The sequence below is a fragment of the Engystomops pustulosus genome, chromosome 1, assembly GCF_040894005.1.
Source record: "Engystomops pustulosus chromosome 1, aEngPut4.maternal, whole genome shotgun sequence".
NCBI classification, from domain to species: domain Eukaryota; kingdom Metazoa; phylum Chordata; class Amphibia; order Anura; family Leptodactylidae; genus Engystomops; species Engystomops pustulosus.
The window spans coordinates 197,831,534-197,849,810 of NC_092411.1; the positions used below are offsets into that span (position 1 = coordinate 197,831,534).

The window sequence follows — 18,277 nt, forward strand, 5'->3', positions numbered from 1 at the left end:
TTTACAAATGTTTTAACCCCATGTCACATACTGCATGATGCATGGAACTCTATTGTTTATACTGTACTTTTGTTTGCACTTCATGATATCCAAGTAGCTTCAGCATTTGCCTGGAAATGCACTAGATGTAGTGATATAATAAAATAAATCTTTAAGGATTCGGAGGAAGTGAGTGTTTCATGTTATTTTTAGATAAATGTATTCAGTTATAGAGATTTCTGACAGTCAGGCTTCTTGCCCACAGTCTGAATGCAGAATTTCTTTGAGCTATTACTTCTTGCGGCTGTGGCAATACTAATTGGTGTAAAAATAGCACAGTTGTAGATATTGTAGATATTCTTAGTTATCTGGGATGACTACTCAGGAAGGAATAAGCAGAGATATAGCAGCTAGTTTTACTTTCCGTTGTTCAGGAATCTTTTGATTTTTCAATTTTTCCATTTTAGTTTTTAAATTGTTTTTGTTTATACCTGGTGACTACCTCCCAGCAACTTTTTACTTGGTTATTACTGCTACTGTGTGATCAGCACTATATAGTGAGAAGAGAAGGGAGAAGTGATAGTAAACCAACCTGCTCCTGTGATCTGTGCAGCGATGTCAGAAGACAAACAAAGACATTTGAAAACAAATGTTAGTTATCAAATATCACTATGTGTCACAAAAAAATGAAGAAACAAAGATTTCTTTTTCATTCTTTAACATCCTGGCCTATTTTTTCTTAACTCATCACCTTCCAAAAGCCATAACCCTTATAGTTTTCCTTGTGCATAGCATTGCGAGGGATTGTTATTTGTGGGACAAATCGTACTTCCTAGTGTTGGTATTTAATATTCCATGCAATGTACTGGGAAGGAAGAAAACAACAATTCCAAATGCAGTACAATTGTGCAAACAGTTGTGCTATTTTCTTATTTGGTTCATTTTCATGTATTTTACTGTGTGCTCCTTAAATGACCTTCCCTTTGGGTCAGTATGATCATGTAGGTATCAAATTTACACTCACCGGCCACTTTATTAGGTACACCATGCTAGTAACGGGTTGGACCCCCTTTTGCCTTCAGAACTGCCTCAATTCTTCATGGCATAGATTCAACAAGGTGTTGGAAGTATTCCTCGGAGATTTTGGTCCATATTGACATGATGGCATCACACAGTTGCCGCAGATTTGTCGGCTGCACATCCATGATGCAAATCTCCCGTTCCACCACATCCCAAAGATGCTCTATTGGATTGAGATCTGGTGACTGTGGAGGCCATTTGAGTACAGTGAACTCATTGTCATGTTCAAGAAACCAGTCTGAGATGATTCCAGCTTTATGACTTGGCGCATTATCCTGCTGAAAGTAGCCATCAGATGTTGGGTACATTGTGGTCATAAAGGGATGGACATGGTCAGCAACAATACTCAGGTAGGCTGTGGCGTTGCAATGATGCTCAATTGGTACCAAGGGGCCCAAAGAGTGCCAAGAAAATATTCCCCACACCATGACACCACCACCACCAGCCTGAACCGTTGATACAAGGCAGGATGGATCCATGCTTTCATGTTATTGACGCCAAATTCTGACCCTACCATCCGAATGTCGCAGCAGAAATCGAGACTCATCAGACTAGGCAACGTTTTTCCAATCTTCTACTGTCCAATTTCGATGAGCTTGTGCAAATTGTAGCCTCAGTTTCCTGTTCTTAGCTGAAAGGAGTGGCACCCGGTGTGGTCTTCTGCTGCTGTAGCCCATCTGCCTCAAAGTTCGACGTACTGTGCGTTCAGAGATGCTCTTCTCCCTACCTTGGTTGTAATGGGTGGTGATTTGAGTCACTGTTGCCTTTTTGTCAGCTCGAACCAGTCTGCCCATTCTCCTCTGACCTCTGGCATCAACAAGGCATTTCCGCCCACAGAACTGCCGCTCACTGGATGTTTTTTCTTTTTCGGACCATTCTCTGTAAACCCAAGAGATGGTTGTGCGTGAAAATCCCAATAGATCAGCAGTTTCTGAAATACTCAGACCAGCCCTTCTGGCACCAACAACCATGCCACGTTCAAAGGCACTCAAATCACCTTTCTTCCCCATACTGATGCTCGGTTTGAACTGCAGGAGATTGTCTTGACCATGTCTACATGCCTAAATGCACTGAGTTGCCGCCATGTGATTGGCTGATTAGAAATTAAGTGTTAACGAGCAGTTGGACAGGTGTACCTAATAAAGTGGCCAGTGAGTGTATATAGTTTTGTTATGTTTTAATACCCTTCAAAAATCTATATCTTTAATGAAAGAAAAAAATTCCAGAATCTCTACATGCCTATAACTTTTTCAAACTTTGGTGTATGGACCTGTGTAAGGTGCAATTTTTTTTTTGGGATGAGCTGACTTTTTTTTTTCTAGCATTACATGCACTTTATGACCTCTTGTTGTGGAGAAAATAGTTTTGGACATTTGTTTTTTTTCCCTATTTACAGAGTTCACCAATCGTTTTTTATTTCGGGAGATAAAGCATTTTTTTGCTTGTTTTGGACTTTAAGGTTTCCATATAATTTCATTTTTTTTTTTTTTTACTATTACACCCAAGGTCTGTTACAGATCCTTCTATTACAGCCATGAATCCTCTAAGTGTTCTGGCTGTCATAGCAACTGACACCACTGATGACATCACAAGTTGAAGCATTCAACTGCAACATTTAAAGGGGTATTCCATAAATGAGTATACTTAATATTTAAATAAGTCATTAAAATATAAGCTAATATGTAATTAGTTGGTCTTTTAAAATTTTGCTCCCCCTAACAGAAAAATGTTGTGGACATACACTGTAATGAAGAATTAAGATGCTACTGGTCCTTTAATCAGTCTGTTTATTTTGTCCCAGTGGAGAAGACACAGGTTATAGGTCACTGGTCACATGTCCACATCACATGTGCCTGGGCAGGTCATGTGATCATCACTATGTTTTGTTGCAGTTGGCTGCTCGATCTTGGCAATCTCCGTCAGCTCCATAGAGATGAATGGAGCAGAATGGTTATGCGCGGTCGTCTGCTCCATTACTTTCCCAGAGTGATGAGGGGTCCGACTGAAGTAACTGGGACCCCATCAGACTCCGCGTTTTCATCACTGAGACCCCCACCGATCAGCAAGTTAGGCCCTTTCCTATGGATTTGTGGGAAACTTTGTTTAGTTGGAAACCCCTTTAAGGCTCAATGCCTTTGGTAAAGCATTGAACAAAACAAAAAATAATTCTAAAACAAGCATTCATTAAGTAAACCTAAGTAGTTATATGCCTAGATCATTTCATTTCTATTTGCATAATTCACAGAATGAATGCCTTATACTCAATACATATTGATCAGTTAATGAAAACTAAATGACAGAGAACTAATCATCATGATAAATTGACCAGTTGTTTGAAGGGAATTTGTCATGAGGGAAATTCTGTATAGAGTAGGTGGAGCTTAGTATATTGATATACATTTGCGTGGACAAAAATTGTGTATTCAATATATTACTCGGCAAACCCCCTGCATGGAAGCAGCAGCCAATCACTGGCTTTGGCCAATATTCAATCCTTTCAGGAGGAAGAAGTGGGATATGTCCTAGCTCTACATTGTTAGAATATGTCTGGAATCCGCCTGATGTAGCCTTACAACCAAGGGCTTAAAGCAGTGATTTTCAACATTTTTTGAGCTGCGGCACACTTTTTAAACTTACAATGAGAATTACTATAGCCATGAGGCCAGAGTACAAGTGCCAGCTCATATACTCAGCATATGAGCTGGTACTTGTAGTACTCCAGCCTCATGACTATAGTATTTCTCATTTTACATTTCTCATTGTTATATGCAGTATACTGCTGGAGTACTAAAAGTACTAGCTCATATGCTGAGTATTCTGCCAACAGTTCATATACTCAGGCAAAAGCTCATATAGTCAGCATTATTGGTGGGCATTACCTTGGCGGTGGGCAAATGTGAGAGTCTCTCCGACTGCGCATCGCTGCTCATTGGCGGGAAACAAAACACAGGGGGCACCATAGTTTGGGGAACTTTCCCCGCGGCACACCCGACCATGTGTCGTGGCACACTGGTTGAAAATCACTGGCTTAAAGCATAGCTATCACCAGGAATGGGATATTTAGCTACTGAATCATTTCAGTAGTTTATAATAGTTTGATTTACATTACCTGGCTCGCTGCCAGCAGGGTGTGGTTAGAGGCTGCAGCCAGTGTATGCCTATGTCTCGTCATGCATTCTCTCTACTCCACCCCACCTCCTCCCCTGCCATCTCAATGGACATGGCAGGATGTTCGGGAGGGAAGGGCACATGGATGTGGAGGAAAGCAGGCTGACACAGGAACACACTAGCTGCGTTTGTCAGCTTTCTGAATCCTTTCAGTTGTATGTATGCAAAGGAATTTTTTTAAACCGGCCTAGCATAGGCTATTGGAACCTGTCACCAGCTATACATTACATTCGTGGTGATGGGTTCGCTTTAAAAACGCAATAAATGCAGCCTGAATGAGACTTCAGTAGTTGGTTCAATTTACACTTATCAAATTTCTTATGTATGGGCCATTAGTGTCTAAGATAAGAATACCCTTTTATTAGATGTAAAGAATGTGTGATTTTTCCCTTTTCTGATTAATTTAGTTAATATATCAGGCAAAGGCAATTAGCATCTAAAGACTGTAAATATCTCTTCATTTTAATTAAAATGTAACTAGTAGACAATTGGTGAAATCTTTCCACACAGCATGGTGCAGGCTTCCAATGCAATTAAAAAGCTTTAAGTGTTGTGTTGGCTCAGCCGACGCATTAAACCATGGACATGGGTCCCACCAGAGTATAAGCATGGGCGGGTTTCCAGTCTGATGACATTAGCACTATCATTATTGTAATAGGAATATTTTTTAAAATCCCATTGTGTTATAAAGGAACAAATATTTATATACTTTTTAGTAAAAATGTTCTCTCTGTTTTCAGAGATGATAAATCGTTTAGTATTTTATGATTTCAGAAATAGGGGCACATTTACTATGGACCTTGTGTCAGTTTTTTGTTGGATTTTGCACATACTTTTCTGTGCAAACTGTTTGCACAGGTATCCAAGAAGTGCCTGCGGCACATTTGTATGGCATGCTACTGCTTTGTGTCGCGGTGGCAGTATTCTTCATGCGACACAAATTTATGCACTGAAGGGCGTGTTACGGTGCACAGTCAGACACCAGATTTAACTTGCAAAGTCCAACAGAATGGTGTCACAGGCCCTATGTTACAGATGCACCAAAAAAAAGTTGTGCACTCGGTCAGGCAGTGCAGGGAGCGCTAGAGTCATACAGAATGTGCGCCAGAAATCCTGAATCTGCCACTCTGCACAATACACAGGCAAACTGTACATAGTGCATAGTTTACACTGTTCTAAGTAAATGTGCCCCATAGAATTTTTCTTTAGGTCAAAATACATGGAGTCAGGAATAGTGCGCCCGATATGAGCTCTTGATCTGCAGTGATCTTGCTTCTTTTTAGTCACAGAAAATTCACAAATTTGTGCGCAACCTGTACTAATCTATTTTAAGAGGGGACTGGTGTTTTCTTTCCCATATCTTTGTGACTTTTTTGTCGCAATCAATTTGTAAACCAAGAAACATCTGGAGGCAGGTGAAATACAATAATAAATACGGCGTAAACCGGATTTAACATGCGCGTGTGAAAGAGTAGAGAAAAATGTAGTAAATGTGCCAAAACCCCCCCAAAATACTGCATCAAATCTTTCCACACAGCCCACCCATGATTCTTAAATCCCACCCATGATTCTTGACTCAGTGCGGAATATTGAAGAACATGGTGTACCCCATTAAAATCCATGTTAGCTTTAGAAGATTCTTCAAGCACCCACTATTGCACCCCTAGTACAGATCAAAAATTGCGGTGTGTTAGGCCCGTCTGAATTGTGCTAATCCTTATTTTTATTTTATTTGCCATTGATATAGTTTATATATTATGATATTTTATAGATATTTTATGAGACATGTATAACCCTCTAAATCTCTAGGTACTCAGCATAAAGCAGCCAGTCTTTTTTTGGCATGGATTGCCCTCTACTGGTAATAAGGTACCATTACATTTACAGGGAATACAGTGTTACAGTTATACTGTTTTGATACATTTCTTTACATCAATGATTATATCCATGTCATTGTTATTGCTTGTACATTTGAGAATATGGGATCAGGCTATGCCATTTAGTATAATAAGAATATGTTTTGTAAGAAAGGGTTATTACAGCTGTCTTTCCACACTCCTCCTACCAATATTCTTTTCAGTGCTCTTACTGGTTCTGGAATAAAAACCTATAGCTGTCACTTACAGCTCACCGCTACCCATCATTTATCTGGTTACCCATCAAATCTCTTGTTAATTCAAGATTAACAAGTTCAATTCAAGTTCATGATTCCTGTGACATAGTTAAGCCCTTCAGTACCAGATGCAGCAAAGCATTGTGGCACATCATTATGGATCCTTCCCCATGCTCACCTGTTGGTAGTGTTCTTTTTTGTATAAGAATCATTGCGTCGTCTGTAAACAAGATGTTGCTTTGAATTGTTTTATCTGTCTACAGAAGATTTTTACTTAAAGGGGTTGTCCGACTTTTTTAAAAACTCTGGAGGTGGGCTGTACTTACCTGTACTTACCGGCTGCCTGGCACACTCACCTGTCCACTCTCTCGGTGGTTTATATAGTACTAGTGGATATTTGAGGTGGCGTTTTTCACCATTCGCACCAACCTTTGAGGGCATCTTTTGATAATTTTAATCTTTCCCCCACGGTCAGGGAGGTTTTTGAAGGACATACTTCTTAATAAAATTGTGCAGTGTTGAAATTTTGATACCAAGGTCTTTGGGGATGGTCTTATACCCTTTGAAAGTATTAAGAGTGCTAATAATAGCAGTCTTCACACAGCTTCTTTGTCTTCATTGTAGTGAAAGAGGAACAAGGTAAGCACATGGTTAGCACATGGATGTGGCAGAGCTGCTCTGAATGTGTTATCAGGTCTACATTTTGCCCAAGATAAATGTGAATGATGATTCTCTTGATGCCATGCAATAACAACTGATAGCCATTGACTAAGAAGTTCTGCCCTCTGGGGTCTTTACACCTCTGCAGATACCTATTGACACCTACACTAATGTATTTTTGTCCTACAAACACAGATGATCCTTCTCTGCTGTTCAGATAACCAGTTTTTGCTGCCACCTAGTGGTCTTTTAAATTTTATACATTCTTTTGTTATACCTTCCCAAAGGTTTAGCTTGATTTAATACTCAGAACATAAATCTTCATTCTGTAGACTACAGTGAAATCTTCTTTTATCCATTGCTGTTTTATGCACTCATATAAAGTTTAGTTTTCATTTTTGGGACTGTCCAGTAATCTTATGTGAGAAAGAATTATTGGTCAGTAAAGTTTCTGACCAGAAACTTATCAGCTGTACATAATGATGGCTAGCAGGACTGAGATGGCAGACCAGGCGTATAATACAACTCTGGATAAGTATCCTAAATTAAAGATTATGCTTTGAATGTCTACAACGTATAAATAATGTTTAAACTAGAAGTTCAATTATTTTCATGCATTAAAAGAGCACTGAGATGTAAAGTTCTCCTTCACACATACATGGTCTTGTCCAATGCCTTAGACTACCTGATCATGAACCTATATATTCACAGACCGCAAACAATGGGGCAGATTTATCGAGCTGTCTGAAAGTCAGAATATTTCTAGTTGCCCATGGCAACCAATCACAGCTTAGCTTTCATTTTACCAGTGCTCATGAATATTTTAAAGGGGAGCTGTGATTGGTTGCCATGGGGAACTAGAAATATTCTGACTTTCAGACAGCTTGATAAATCTGCTCCAATGTGTTTGTGTGCCATGGCTGCGTAAGGTCCACTCAGATGCCGATGACACAAGAAAATATTGCCCGACCCACCAACACAGGCAGAAACATGGGAATGTGTGCTATCCTTTAATGTAATGGCTTGCACTTGTCCAAAAACAATATAGATTTCTCAATACTCCATCATAAGGCAAAGCCACTCCTAGAAAGACTTATCTTCTTCATTTGGGGTTGGTTTCCAAAATGATTTCAAGTGGCAAATTTATAATATTTTCCAGGATCATATATTTTAATTTTCATCTTATTTTTCAAATGTTTATTTTCTTATGTGCAATTAATGCTGAGGTTTAGAACTAGCTGCTTAACTAAGGGGGTCAGAATAGAATAAATACAATAATCTTCAAAGTAGGAAAAATATCTTCAAAATGGGGAAAATATTTTAATCTTACCACATCATTTTGTTCCTCATCTAGTGTTAGGATATCATTAAACTCTTATTGTTTAAAGGGGCTCTCCCAGAGTGTGGGCAGGGACTTTCTAACCAGACACATTATGATCCATCTAGTTCTGAGAGCTGACAATGTGGTACATTATTAGGGTACAAGATTATATATCTGACACATAGACAGATCAGGGATGAGATTTTATTGCACCCACAACTTTTCCTTCCCAATCTCCCCCCTTTCCTTTTTTGATCAAAGTTTTCTAAGGTGGTGCACACCATTGGTGTTCTGCAATCTTGAACACACATCGTTCGCTAACACTGTCAGCTCTGCTACATACCAGCTATTCCACAACACACTAGATCTCCTGTGCCTCTCTTCTCCCCATAAGTAACTTATCTGTATGTTGCTTCTAATACTTCTCTTGCTGCTGCCGGCAGGAGTATTAATGTTTATCAGTGAGTGGGCTCTGTCCTCGACTTCAGGAGGTTGAGGCTAGAGTGCAGGGAGCAGAGACGAGCTCTGTGAAGCCTCAGACATGTCAGAAGTTGTTTAGGGCCGTGTCTATGGGCAACTGAAATTGTGTACACCAAACGCTGTAATTTTGGTAATAACATTGAATTAGGTAATGTGTTATTTTGTTATCCGGAGTACATTTAAGAAATTTGTCTTTGTGGGAATATCCCTTTAAGAAGCTATAGGTCAAAGGGTTAGCTGCAAGGGTTAGTACTATCTGTATCTGTAAGAAACTATAAACAGAGGAGACATCACTGAATGCACTGTAGTGGCCCATAATCACTTCTCACTGTACACAACTTATATCTACAACAACATATAAAGTTGTCTACTATACATGAGTTGCTGTTTCTATGATGTCATATTAGAAATGTTCTGTTATAGAAACTGTATGATGTCCAGAAAATATATACTTTGGGTATACAGAGGGCAAGATATATATATTAAAGCTTTTACCCCTAATTTCTTACAAACCAATCCTAGCTTCTAATGTTGCACTAGTAGGTCTTAACAGTGATATTAAGTGGGTTTCCCAGCTGTACTTTTGCACTGGGGAATGTGACTTTTCAGCTATGTTACCAACAATACAACCTTACTCTTTGTTTTAGAGGGTTCAAAAAAAAGTTGTGAACAGGGGCCACATCTATGAAATGAATGAATTTATATATAACTCGGTGAGCTTCTGTCTTGTTGCTTGTAAGACGTAACTCACATACATTTCACAGTAGAAAGCACATTCTTAGGCTACATTCACACGAAAGTATGGGGGGGTATATACGGCCGACGTATAAACGCCGTATATACGCCCCCATAGACGGCAATGGATGGCGTTGTACCAAAGTGGTACGTTCAGTAGCCGGGAGAAAGATAGGACATATCATTCCCCGGAATACGGTTCCCTTCTGCCTCCTCTCCCCGGAGCCAACTTTTGCCCACTGTGCTATGGTACGGCACATCGTGTGAATGTAGCCTAAGTATAAGAGTAAAAGTAAGTAATTTGCTATTATAACATATGTTAACAAAAAATTTATTTTCTTTAATCTTACTGTTGATTTAAGAAAGTATGTGGAAAGTTTAGTGTCCAGTTCAGGCTACTTAATAAACCTTTACGTAATTGATAGATTTAAATTGGCATCATTGATTTACCTAGGATCCTAGGTGTATCATAGTGTATGAACTGACATAGTGTATGAACTGTATTCCATTAGCAGAGCTTACTTTCTATTTATTTTGTTTGATACTAAGTTTCAAAGAAGGTTTTTTCCAAATTATATTGTCTTCAAAGACAAATTTCTCTAAGAGAACTTGATTTGCTTTTCTCTTTCTTCTTTCAATAATTTGTTGACATTAAAGAAAAGAGGAAACATGCCTGGTAAACAGTTAGGACTTTCCATTTTAATATGTTTACTACCAAACACTAAAATTGATCATATTTTTATGTTTGTATAATGCATCTTCAAAGGGCTTTTCAAAGCAAAAATCTAATTGGGGGTTTTTCATAAGACACCTTACCTTGGTAATGTGCCTTTTGTGTCAATTATGTAAGTATTCCTGCTTGAAAGTATAAATTCAAAGGAGAGGAGGAGTGCAAGCACCAGGCAAATAATAGTTAAAATTCCACCTTTACCATGCACTTGCTTTTAGGCCTGTAGACAGTCTAAAAAGAACATGTACAAAACTACATCCTTTGCAATGCTAGATAATTCATTCAGCCTCTTGCACTCTCTTAATGGTTACAGACATGGGAGAAAGCTCTTGTTGTTGCAGAGAAACACTAAAAATGAAGAGGAACTATGTAGTGGATACAAGGCAGTGGAGTGCTGTAGTCATATTGTGCTGATGGAAAGGGAGGGTAAACTGTCTGGAAGACTTGTCTGGTGATGGGTGTGATTTGTAAAAATAGTGGGGAGAGGGTCTCACACACACAGCCTGCTGTGCAAGTTTTCAAGGGAATTGTAGTCTAAGCATGTAAAAAAGTACAAAAACTCCTTACATGAGGTAAAAAGCTGAAAAAATAAAAGCATAAAAATAAAGATATTTAATTTTTTTTACTTTTTGTGCTTTATTTTTTTAGCTTTTCATCTAAAGTAAGGAGTTTTGTCCACCATTTTGTTGCTTTTATTTTAAGCACAATATTGTTTATGGTTTATTCATTACCATTTGCTGTTTATTTTATAGTAGTGCAAGGGCCATGCTATACATACTATCAATCGTACAGTTTTAAGTATCATAAACAAGATTTTCTTATTATTGTAGTAGAATATGTAGATCATAATGTATTGGCACTGGCATGGTGTCTGTGGTTTTCCTTAGAACTGCTCAATGAAGAGTTATCTCTGTTATAATTATACATGGAGTTGTTTCTGTTTTAATGATGATTTACATTTCTATACTTATTGTGTTTTCACAGGCAAAACCCCTAGTTCTAATGGGGGACGTAGGCACAAAACGGTCAGCACTTGTCTCCAAGCTGCCAATATTTAGACGCACTTTAAGCCGTAGACAAGACTCCTTGCCTTCCTCACCTTCTTCCAACAATACCAGTGGACTGCACAGTTCTTCTCCTTCTAGTACCAATTCTAGCTCAGGTAGCACCGGAAAACGAAGAAGTATATTTCGCACACCATCTTTAAGTTTTCAACATAAAAAAGAAAACAATCAAAGATATGAATGTAACCAAGGTACAAATAATCATGAAGCCACCCAAAATACACTGAAGAATCTTGATTTGGAAGAGCAGTCAAAAGTTAAAATAAAGGGCTCTACAAGTATTCCTGGATCATGCAGAAAGAAAATCACCAGATCTTTAACTGAAAACTTTGAAGGGAAAAAGGAACATTCAACTCATAAAAGTGTGTTCACAAACTGCTTGGGTAAAGGTGAAGGAGATGACTCAGGATATATAGAGGATCAAACCAGGCGTTCTAGTAAACATTCCTCAAGGAGACTTCTTCCTAGGTCATTTTCATCCCATTACAGGTTTTCCAGACATGGATCTCAGTGTACCACATCTTCACCATCACAAGTATCTGGGTGTAAAGAAGAAGTTCACACTCACATTGAAACACATCCTATTCTTACTAAGATGGTACAACACAGCACCAATGACGTTACAGAATATTTAGATCACTCATTACAGTCACCACTTGTATCAACTGATCATACCACTGCTCCACAGACCCCATCTGACTTCACTTTTATGGACGATTCGGCTTCTGAGGCTGATTCTCTGCCAAACAGTACAAATCAGCATTCCAGTAAACAGCACTTTTGCCATCTGGATCCTACCTCACAAAATTGTGCCAGCGCTCTGTCCATTAAAACACTAGAAAAAGATGAAAAGATCACAGCTAAAAACACTGACCAATGTGAGGTTGAGTCCCTTATAAAGCCCAAAATTGAGGCACATGTGGAAAAATCGGAGTCAAATTCATCTCTTGTATGCTCTAAACCATTATTACCTATATGTGAACTTTCTTCAAGCAATGCCGATAATGTAAATAATGGTATCGGAGAACAACATATAGACAAGCCAGTATTTCAAAATGGAAATCACTCCTATTCCACACAAACTTTTCCAAAGAGATCTGAGCCAGCAGTATATAATCAAGGCCATGCAATTTATACTATGCCAAACCATCATTCATTGCAAGAAACAAACAGGATTGCTTTTGGGACACAGTCTTCATTAATCCAGCATGCTCACCCTAGAGGTAATTTTCACAGTCTTAAACACTTCCTTACCTGTTTTCCAGTTTTGTATTTCTGTTTGTTACTTCCCTGTTTCCACAAACCATATCTTTTTTATTTTTCCATTTACAAGGATAAAGGAAGGTTTATTATCTGCGAGACAGTATTTTCTAGCGGCACCATTGTATGTTTTATTCATTGTACATGGGTGTCCAACAATTAGAAAAATCTAGCAGGTAGGCTGCGGAGAGCTTTTAAAACAAAAACAACCTATATTCAACCTGACACGGTCCATCAGAGCCATGACCCTGTTTACAGAGGCACAGCACTTCTCCTCTGGCAACTTCCCCTCTCAAGTACCAGCCCCTGATACAGCACAAGCTGCCAGAAGAGAGGTGCCGTACCCCTGTAAACAAACGGGGGCACGGTTCCGATGGACCGCAGTTAACAAGTTTGATTTGTGCTCAGGTCTAGTTCATTCCAATCACTGCTGACTGTGAGCAAAATATTTAGTTGTCAATTTATTCATAAGTAAGGTATAAGAAAGGTTAAGGCTATAAGAAAAGATTATTTAATGGGGAATAAATGGATTTAATAAACCAGAGATGTCAGTAGAGAGAAACAATCTTCTTCTTACAGCTCTATTATAAAATTGTCTGAATGCTCATACATTGATTCTGACAAATCTTTATTAAGAGGCTAAGGACATTTTAATTATGACTGTTTCATTTCTATACTTTTATCTAGTTAATTTAAATAGAATCAAAAAACGGAGGAAATGACTTGTCTTCTTACAAGTAATGCATCCTTTATGTAAATAAGAAATACACCAAGCTAATAAAATATACATAGAACACATGGTTCAAAGTTCTTCCCTTCCCAAACTATTATGTCTGAGCAGCATCACGGTTCTTTCAACTGGAGCACAAGCCTCTATTTTAATTAGCTTTTCCCATTCATATTACCCACTAATGATTTTTACCCTGTGGCAATGTAAAGTTGTCATAAAATACTAGTATTGTCTGTAATTAGGATACCAAATGCATTTTCAGCCCTAATTACATATAAACCAGGTGAATTATTTGACGTTTTTGTTCCCCAGACAATTTTCCAAGATGGTTTAGTGACCTGTCAAATGCCGCTCAGTTAATGTTTAGCTAGTCAATACACAAAAGACCAATTCAATAAAAATGAACATTGTTTTTTAGATTCTGTTGTTTCAGTGTGTTACTGTACATACATTTTTCTTCTCTGTCTTTTTGGGAAAAAAGCCACATTCTTCTTTTTTACGATTTTGTAAGAATCTATTAAATGTGAAGAATAGTTACAATATTTAAAGGGCTATACCCATCTGGGCATACACATAATGTTATAAAAAATGTACCCGTGTGAAGATAATTTACCTTAAATGTAGTCATATGGTTTCTTACAAATGAAGGCTTCAAACACTGTTACACTCTGGCGGTGGTGGCCACACATTTGAATTGAGCGTTCATTACAACAGGCCCTTTTGAAATTTTTCACAATTTCTTTCATTGAAACCAATTGGTAAGTTAAAAAAAGGAAAAAAAAACAGGAACAGGAAAACAACAGAAATGTAGATATTTTTGCTAATTTATTAAACAAGAAAAACTGAAATATCACATGGTTGTAAGTATTCAGACCCTTTGCTCAATATTGAGTAGAAACCTCTTTTGAGCTAGTACAGCCATGAGTCTTCTTGGGAATGATGCAACAAGTTTTTTACACCTGGGTTTGGGGTACCTCTGCCATTCTTCCTTGCAGGTCCTCTCCAGTTCCCTCAGGTTGGGTGGTGAATGTTGGTTCACAGCCATGTTCAAGGCTCTTAAAGAGATGCTAAATCAGGTTTAGGTCAGGGCTCTGACTGGGCTCTGGAAGAGATTTTCATCCAGGGTATATCTGTACTGGCTGCATTCATCTTTCCATTAATTGCAACCAGTTGTCCTGTCCCTGCAGTTAAAAAAAAAAAAAAAAAAAACCCCGGTAGCATGATAGCATTTCTGTTGTTTTCCTGTTCCTGTTTTTTTTTCCTTTTTTTAACTTACCAATTGGTTTCAATTAAAAAAATTGTGAAAAATTTCAAAAGGGCCTGTTGTAATGAACGCTCAATTCAAATGTGTGGCCACCACCGCCAGAGTGTAACAGTGTTTGAAGCCTTCATTTGTAAGAAACCATATGACTACATTTAAGGTAAATTATCTTCACACAGGTAAATTTTTTTTATCATTATGTGTATGCCCAGATGGGTATAGCCCTTTAAATATTGTAACTATTCTTCACATTTAATAGATTCTTACAGAATCGTGAAAAAGAAGAATGTGGCTATTTTTCCCCAAAAGACAGAGAAGAAAAATGTATGTACAGTAACACCACCATGTTTTAACATTGGGATTGTATTTGGAAGGTGATGAGCAGTGCCTGTTTTTCTCCACACATCCCGCTTAGAATTAACACCAAAAAGTTCAATCTTTGTCTCATCAGACCAGAGAATCTTATTTCTCATAGTCTGGGAGTCCTTTATGTTTTATTGCAAACTGTATGCAGCTTTTTATGTGTCTTGTACTGAGTTGAAGCTTTCCATAAAGCCCCAACTGGTGGAGGGCTGCAGTGATAATGGACTTTGTGGAACTTTCTCCTATCTCCCTACTGCATCTCTGTAGCTCTTATGGCCATTGGGCTCTTATGAGCCTTGAGTGCTCCCATAAGCAGTTTCCTTAGACCTCATGATTCTCATGTGCTCTGACATGGAATGTGAGCTGTGAGATCTTATATAGACAGGTGTGTTCCTTTCCTAATCAAGTCCAATCAGTTTAATTAAACACAGCTGGACTCCAATGAAGGAGTAGAACCAACTCAAGGAGGATCAGATGGAAATAGACAGCATGTGAGTTAAATATGAGTGTCACACCAAAGTGCCTGAAAACTTACGACCATGTGATATTTCAGTTTTTCTTGTTTAAAAAAATAGCAAAAATATCTACATTTCTGTTTATTACTGTCAATGCAGGATGCAGGGTGTGACTTATTGAGCAAAAAAAAAGTTTTTGATCTTACCAATGGGCTGCAATGAAACAGAGAGTGAAACATTTAAAGGGATCTGAATATGTTCTGTACCCACTGTACATATAGGGGAAATTATCTTTAAAAAGATACATTTTTTTAAAAAACATCCTATTGGAGAAAAGTCATATTTACCGTACTACATTTGACAGACACAACAAATTAAATGTGAATGTCCAGTTGGGAATAGCATTTTAAGGAACCTCTTACTGTGGTCAAGTCCCAAAGACCAATTCTTGAACCTTATTTAGCTAAAGAGCCACACTGAAACATACTGTTGAGCATCATAAATGTAAAATTTAAATGAATGCTAACTTTATTTTACAGATCACAAGCATATATGCAATAGTACATAGTACAAGGAAGCACAAAAACGTAATTAACATAACTTATCAGAGGAAAGTGCTTTTTTTCTCTACTTAACTGGACGATTGACTTATACCTGCTAATATTAGAATAGGTGACTGCCGCTAACATTGGCAATTTGCACTGAAATGGTTCAGTTTGCTTGTCCAGGTACTGTGGGGGGAATTTTTCATGTTGTCTCCTCTAGAATTCTAAGCCAAAAAATAGACTCAAATGCTTTGAGTCACATTTATTTAGAGTTTTAGACAATATTTTGGTACTTTTACGACTTGCATGAAAAAGGGCCATGACTTTGTGGCAAAATGTCTGTATGCCAAAACATGTCTCATTGCCACATTGAGCTAGACCAAGCTTGACAGTCTTATAGGCTAGATTTAGGCTATATTCTTATCTAATTTTTAGTTTACAGTAGACAGATACTGTGACTTATTCACCAAAAACTCACCATTTTTTGATAAAGTTTTTTTTATTAAAGGAAATATGGGAAATACGATGGTATAATTTATACATTATGTATAAACTGTCTTGCTATGTTTGTGAAAAAGTATGCTGATCTTTTACTATGTATTAAGTACAGGAAAAACATAGCAGGCTACATATTTTGGACCATAAAAAAGAAAAAGGATCCAGAAGCACAGGACAAGAAAGTACAGGCGGTCCCCTACTTAAGGACACCCGACTTACAGACAACCCATAGTTACAGACAGACCCCTCTGCCCACTGTGACCTCTAGTGATGCTCTCTGGATGCTTTAAAATAGTCCCAGATTGCAATAATCAGCTTAAAATTGTCTGCAATGAAGCTTTATTGATAATTCTTGGTCCTATTACAGCAACAAAAATTTGAAACTCCAATTGTCACTGGGGCAAAAAAAAAAAATTGTCGGGAACTACAATGATAAAATATACAGTTTCGACTTACATACAAATTCAACTTAAGAACAAACCTACAGTCCCTATCTTGTATGTAACCCGGGGACTGCCTGTATGCACAAAGTACGCTGTATGTGTATCCATCTTGTTCATAGACATGAATGAACACACTGGAGCTAACATTTGGATCCTTTCATATCTTCTACATTTATTTCTTAAAACACATCGCACAGTAGATCAAAATCTATTATGCGATGTGTTCACACTTCTGGATATGAAGTGTTTTAAGAAACAAACGTGGAAGGTTTGTATCACATCTGGAGTGCTGTATCCATCCTTTTTTTGTTATCCTAGTCCAGCATCATTTACTAATAAGGCGGTTATATTGCTACTTGTTTTACAACTACAGAAATATGTGATTCTATCACATCTTCCATGTACATTGTACAACTGCAGTTGCCAATAGCTTGAGGACCATAGGAAGGGGGGTCGATCCAGGGGCCACTTACTAGAATGCTACTGTAATGATCAGGAATGTTTTACTATCCGACTCTACAACATTTGTCTTTACAGTTAATTACGCCAATAGTTTCAGTCCACATCGAGAAGGACGCTACTCAGAGAGACGTATACGTTCATCCTCCGAGGGAACAGCAGGGGGAAGCAGGATGGCTTACAATTACAAACCAAAGGAGGGAAACACAGATGAAGGGTCTCATTTCCGAAAACAGAGAACAATCTCAACATCTTCTAAAATGAATAGCATGGTAAGTAAGAAATGCAATTTTTTGATTTTATATAATATCATTTTGTGTACATCTATTAAATGTAAATATATGTATATATAGATATCTATATATATCTATATATATATATATATACTTTTGAGACTGTCAATATTATTTTGTACACTACCGCTCAAAAGTTTGGGGTCACTATGAAATGTTTCTATTTTTAAAAGAAAAACTAATTTCTTTTCATTGAAGCTCACATTAAAGGGAACCTGTCACCAGGGACCTCATTTTAACTAAAGACAGGTTGCAGAAGCTCATAACAGATGCATTGCAAATCTGCCTCTCTGCCTTTTATAAGCATTTGCATTACAATATAATTGTTTGTTATAACTTACCTCTGTTTTACACTTATCCTCTGTGTAGTCACAGGGGTTGGGGTTTGGTCTGGAAACATTTCAAAAAACAACATGTGACTTGTCTGTGCTGTGCAGCTGTACAGCTCCCCCTTTCTGCTCCTTCACAGAGGTCACAACTTGGTCAGCTGACATCAGTGGGAGTGGGAGGAGCTGCACAAGAGCACAAAGATGGAGACAGCCTGCAGTACAGACAAGTCACATGTTGTTTTTTGAAATGCATCCAAACCAAAGTCCAACCCTTTGCTACACAGAGGATTCTGCCAGGGTGCATGGTAAGT

The 18,277-nt window shown here is 38.0% G+C and overlaps 1 protein-coding gene across 1 annotated transcript in view; it reads left to right on the forward strand.

The window, feature by feature from the left end:
• Positions 1 to 18,277, forward strand: part of CCSER1 (coiled-coil serine rich protein 1) — a 573,345-nt gene that overhangs the window by 77,244 nt on the left and 477,824 nt on the right. The window contains exons 2-3 of the mRNA XM_072117766.1: positions 11,251 to 12,553; positions 17,423 to 17,616. Of these exons, the coding sequence (XP_071973867.1) occupies positions 11,269 to 12,553; positions 17,423 to 17,616 (1,479 nt within the window). The 5' untranslated portion in view covers positions 11,251 to 11,268. The remainder of the gene's footprint in view (positions 1 to 11,250; positions 12,554 to 17,422; positions 17,617 to 18,277) is intronic.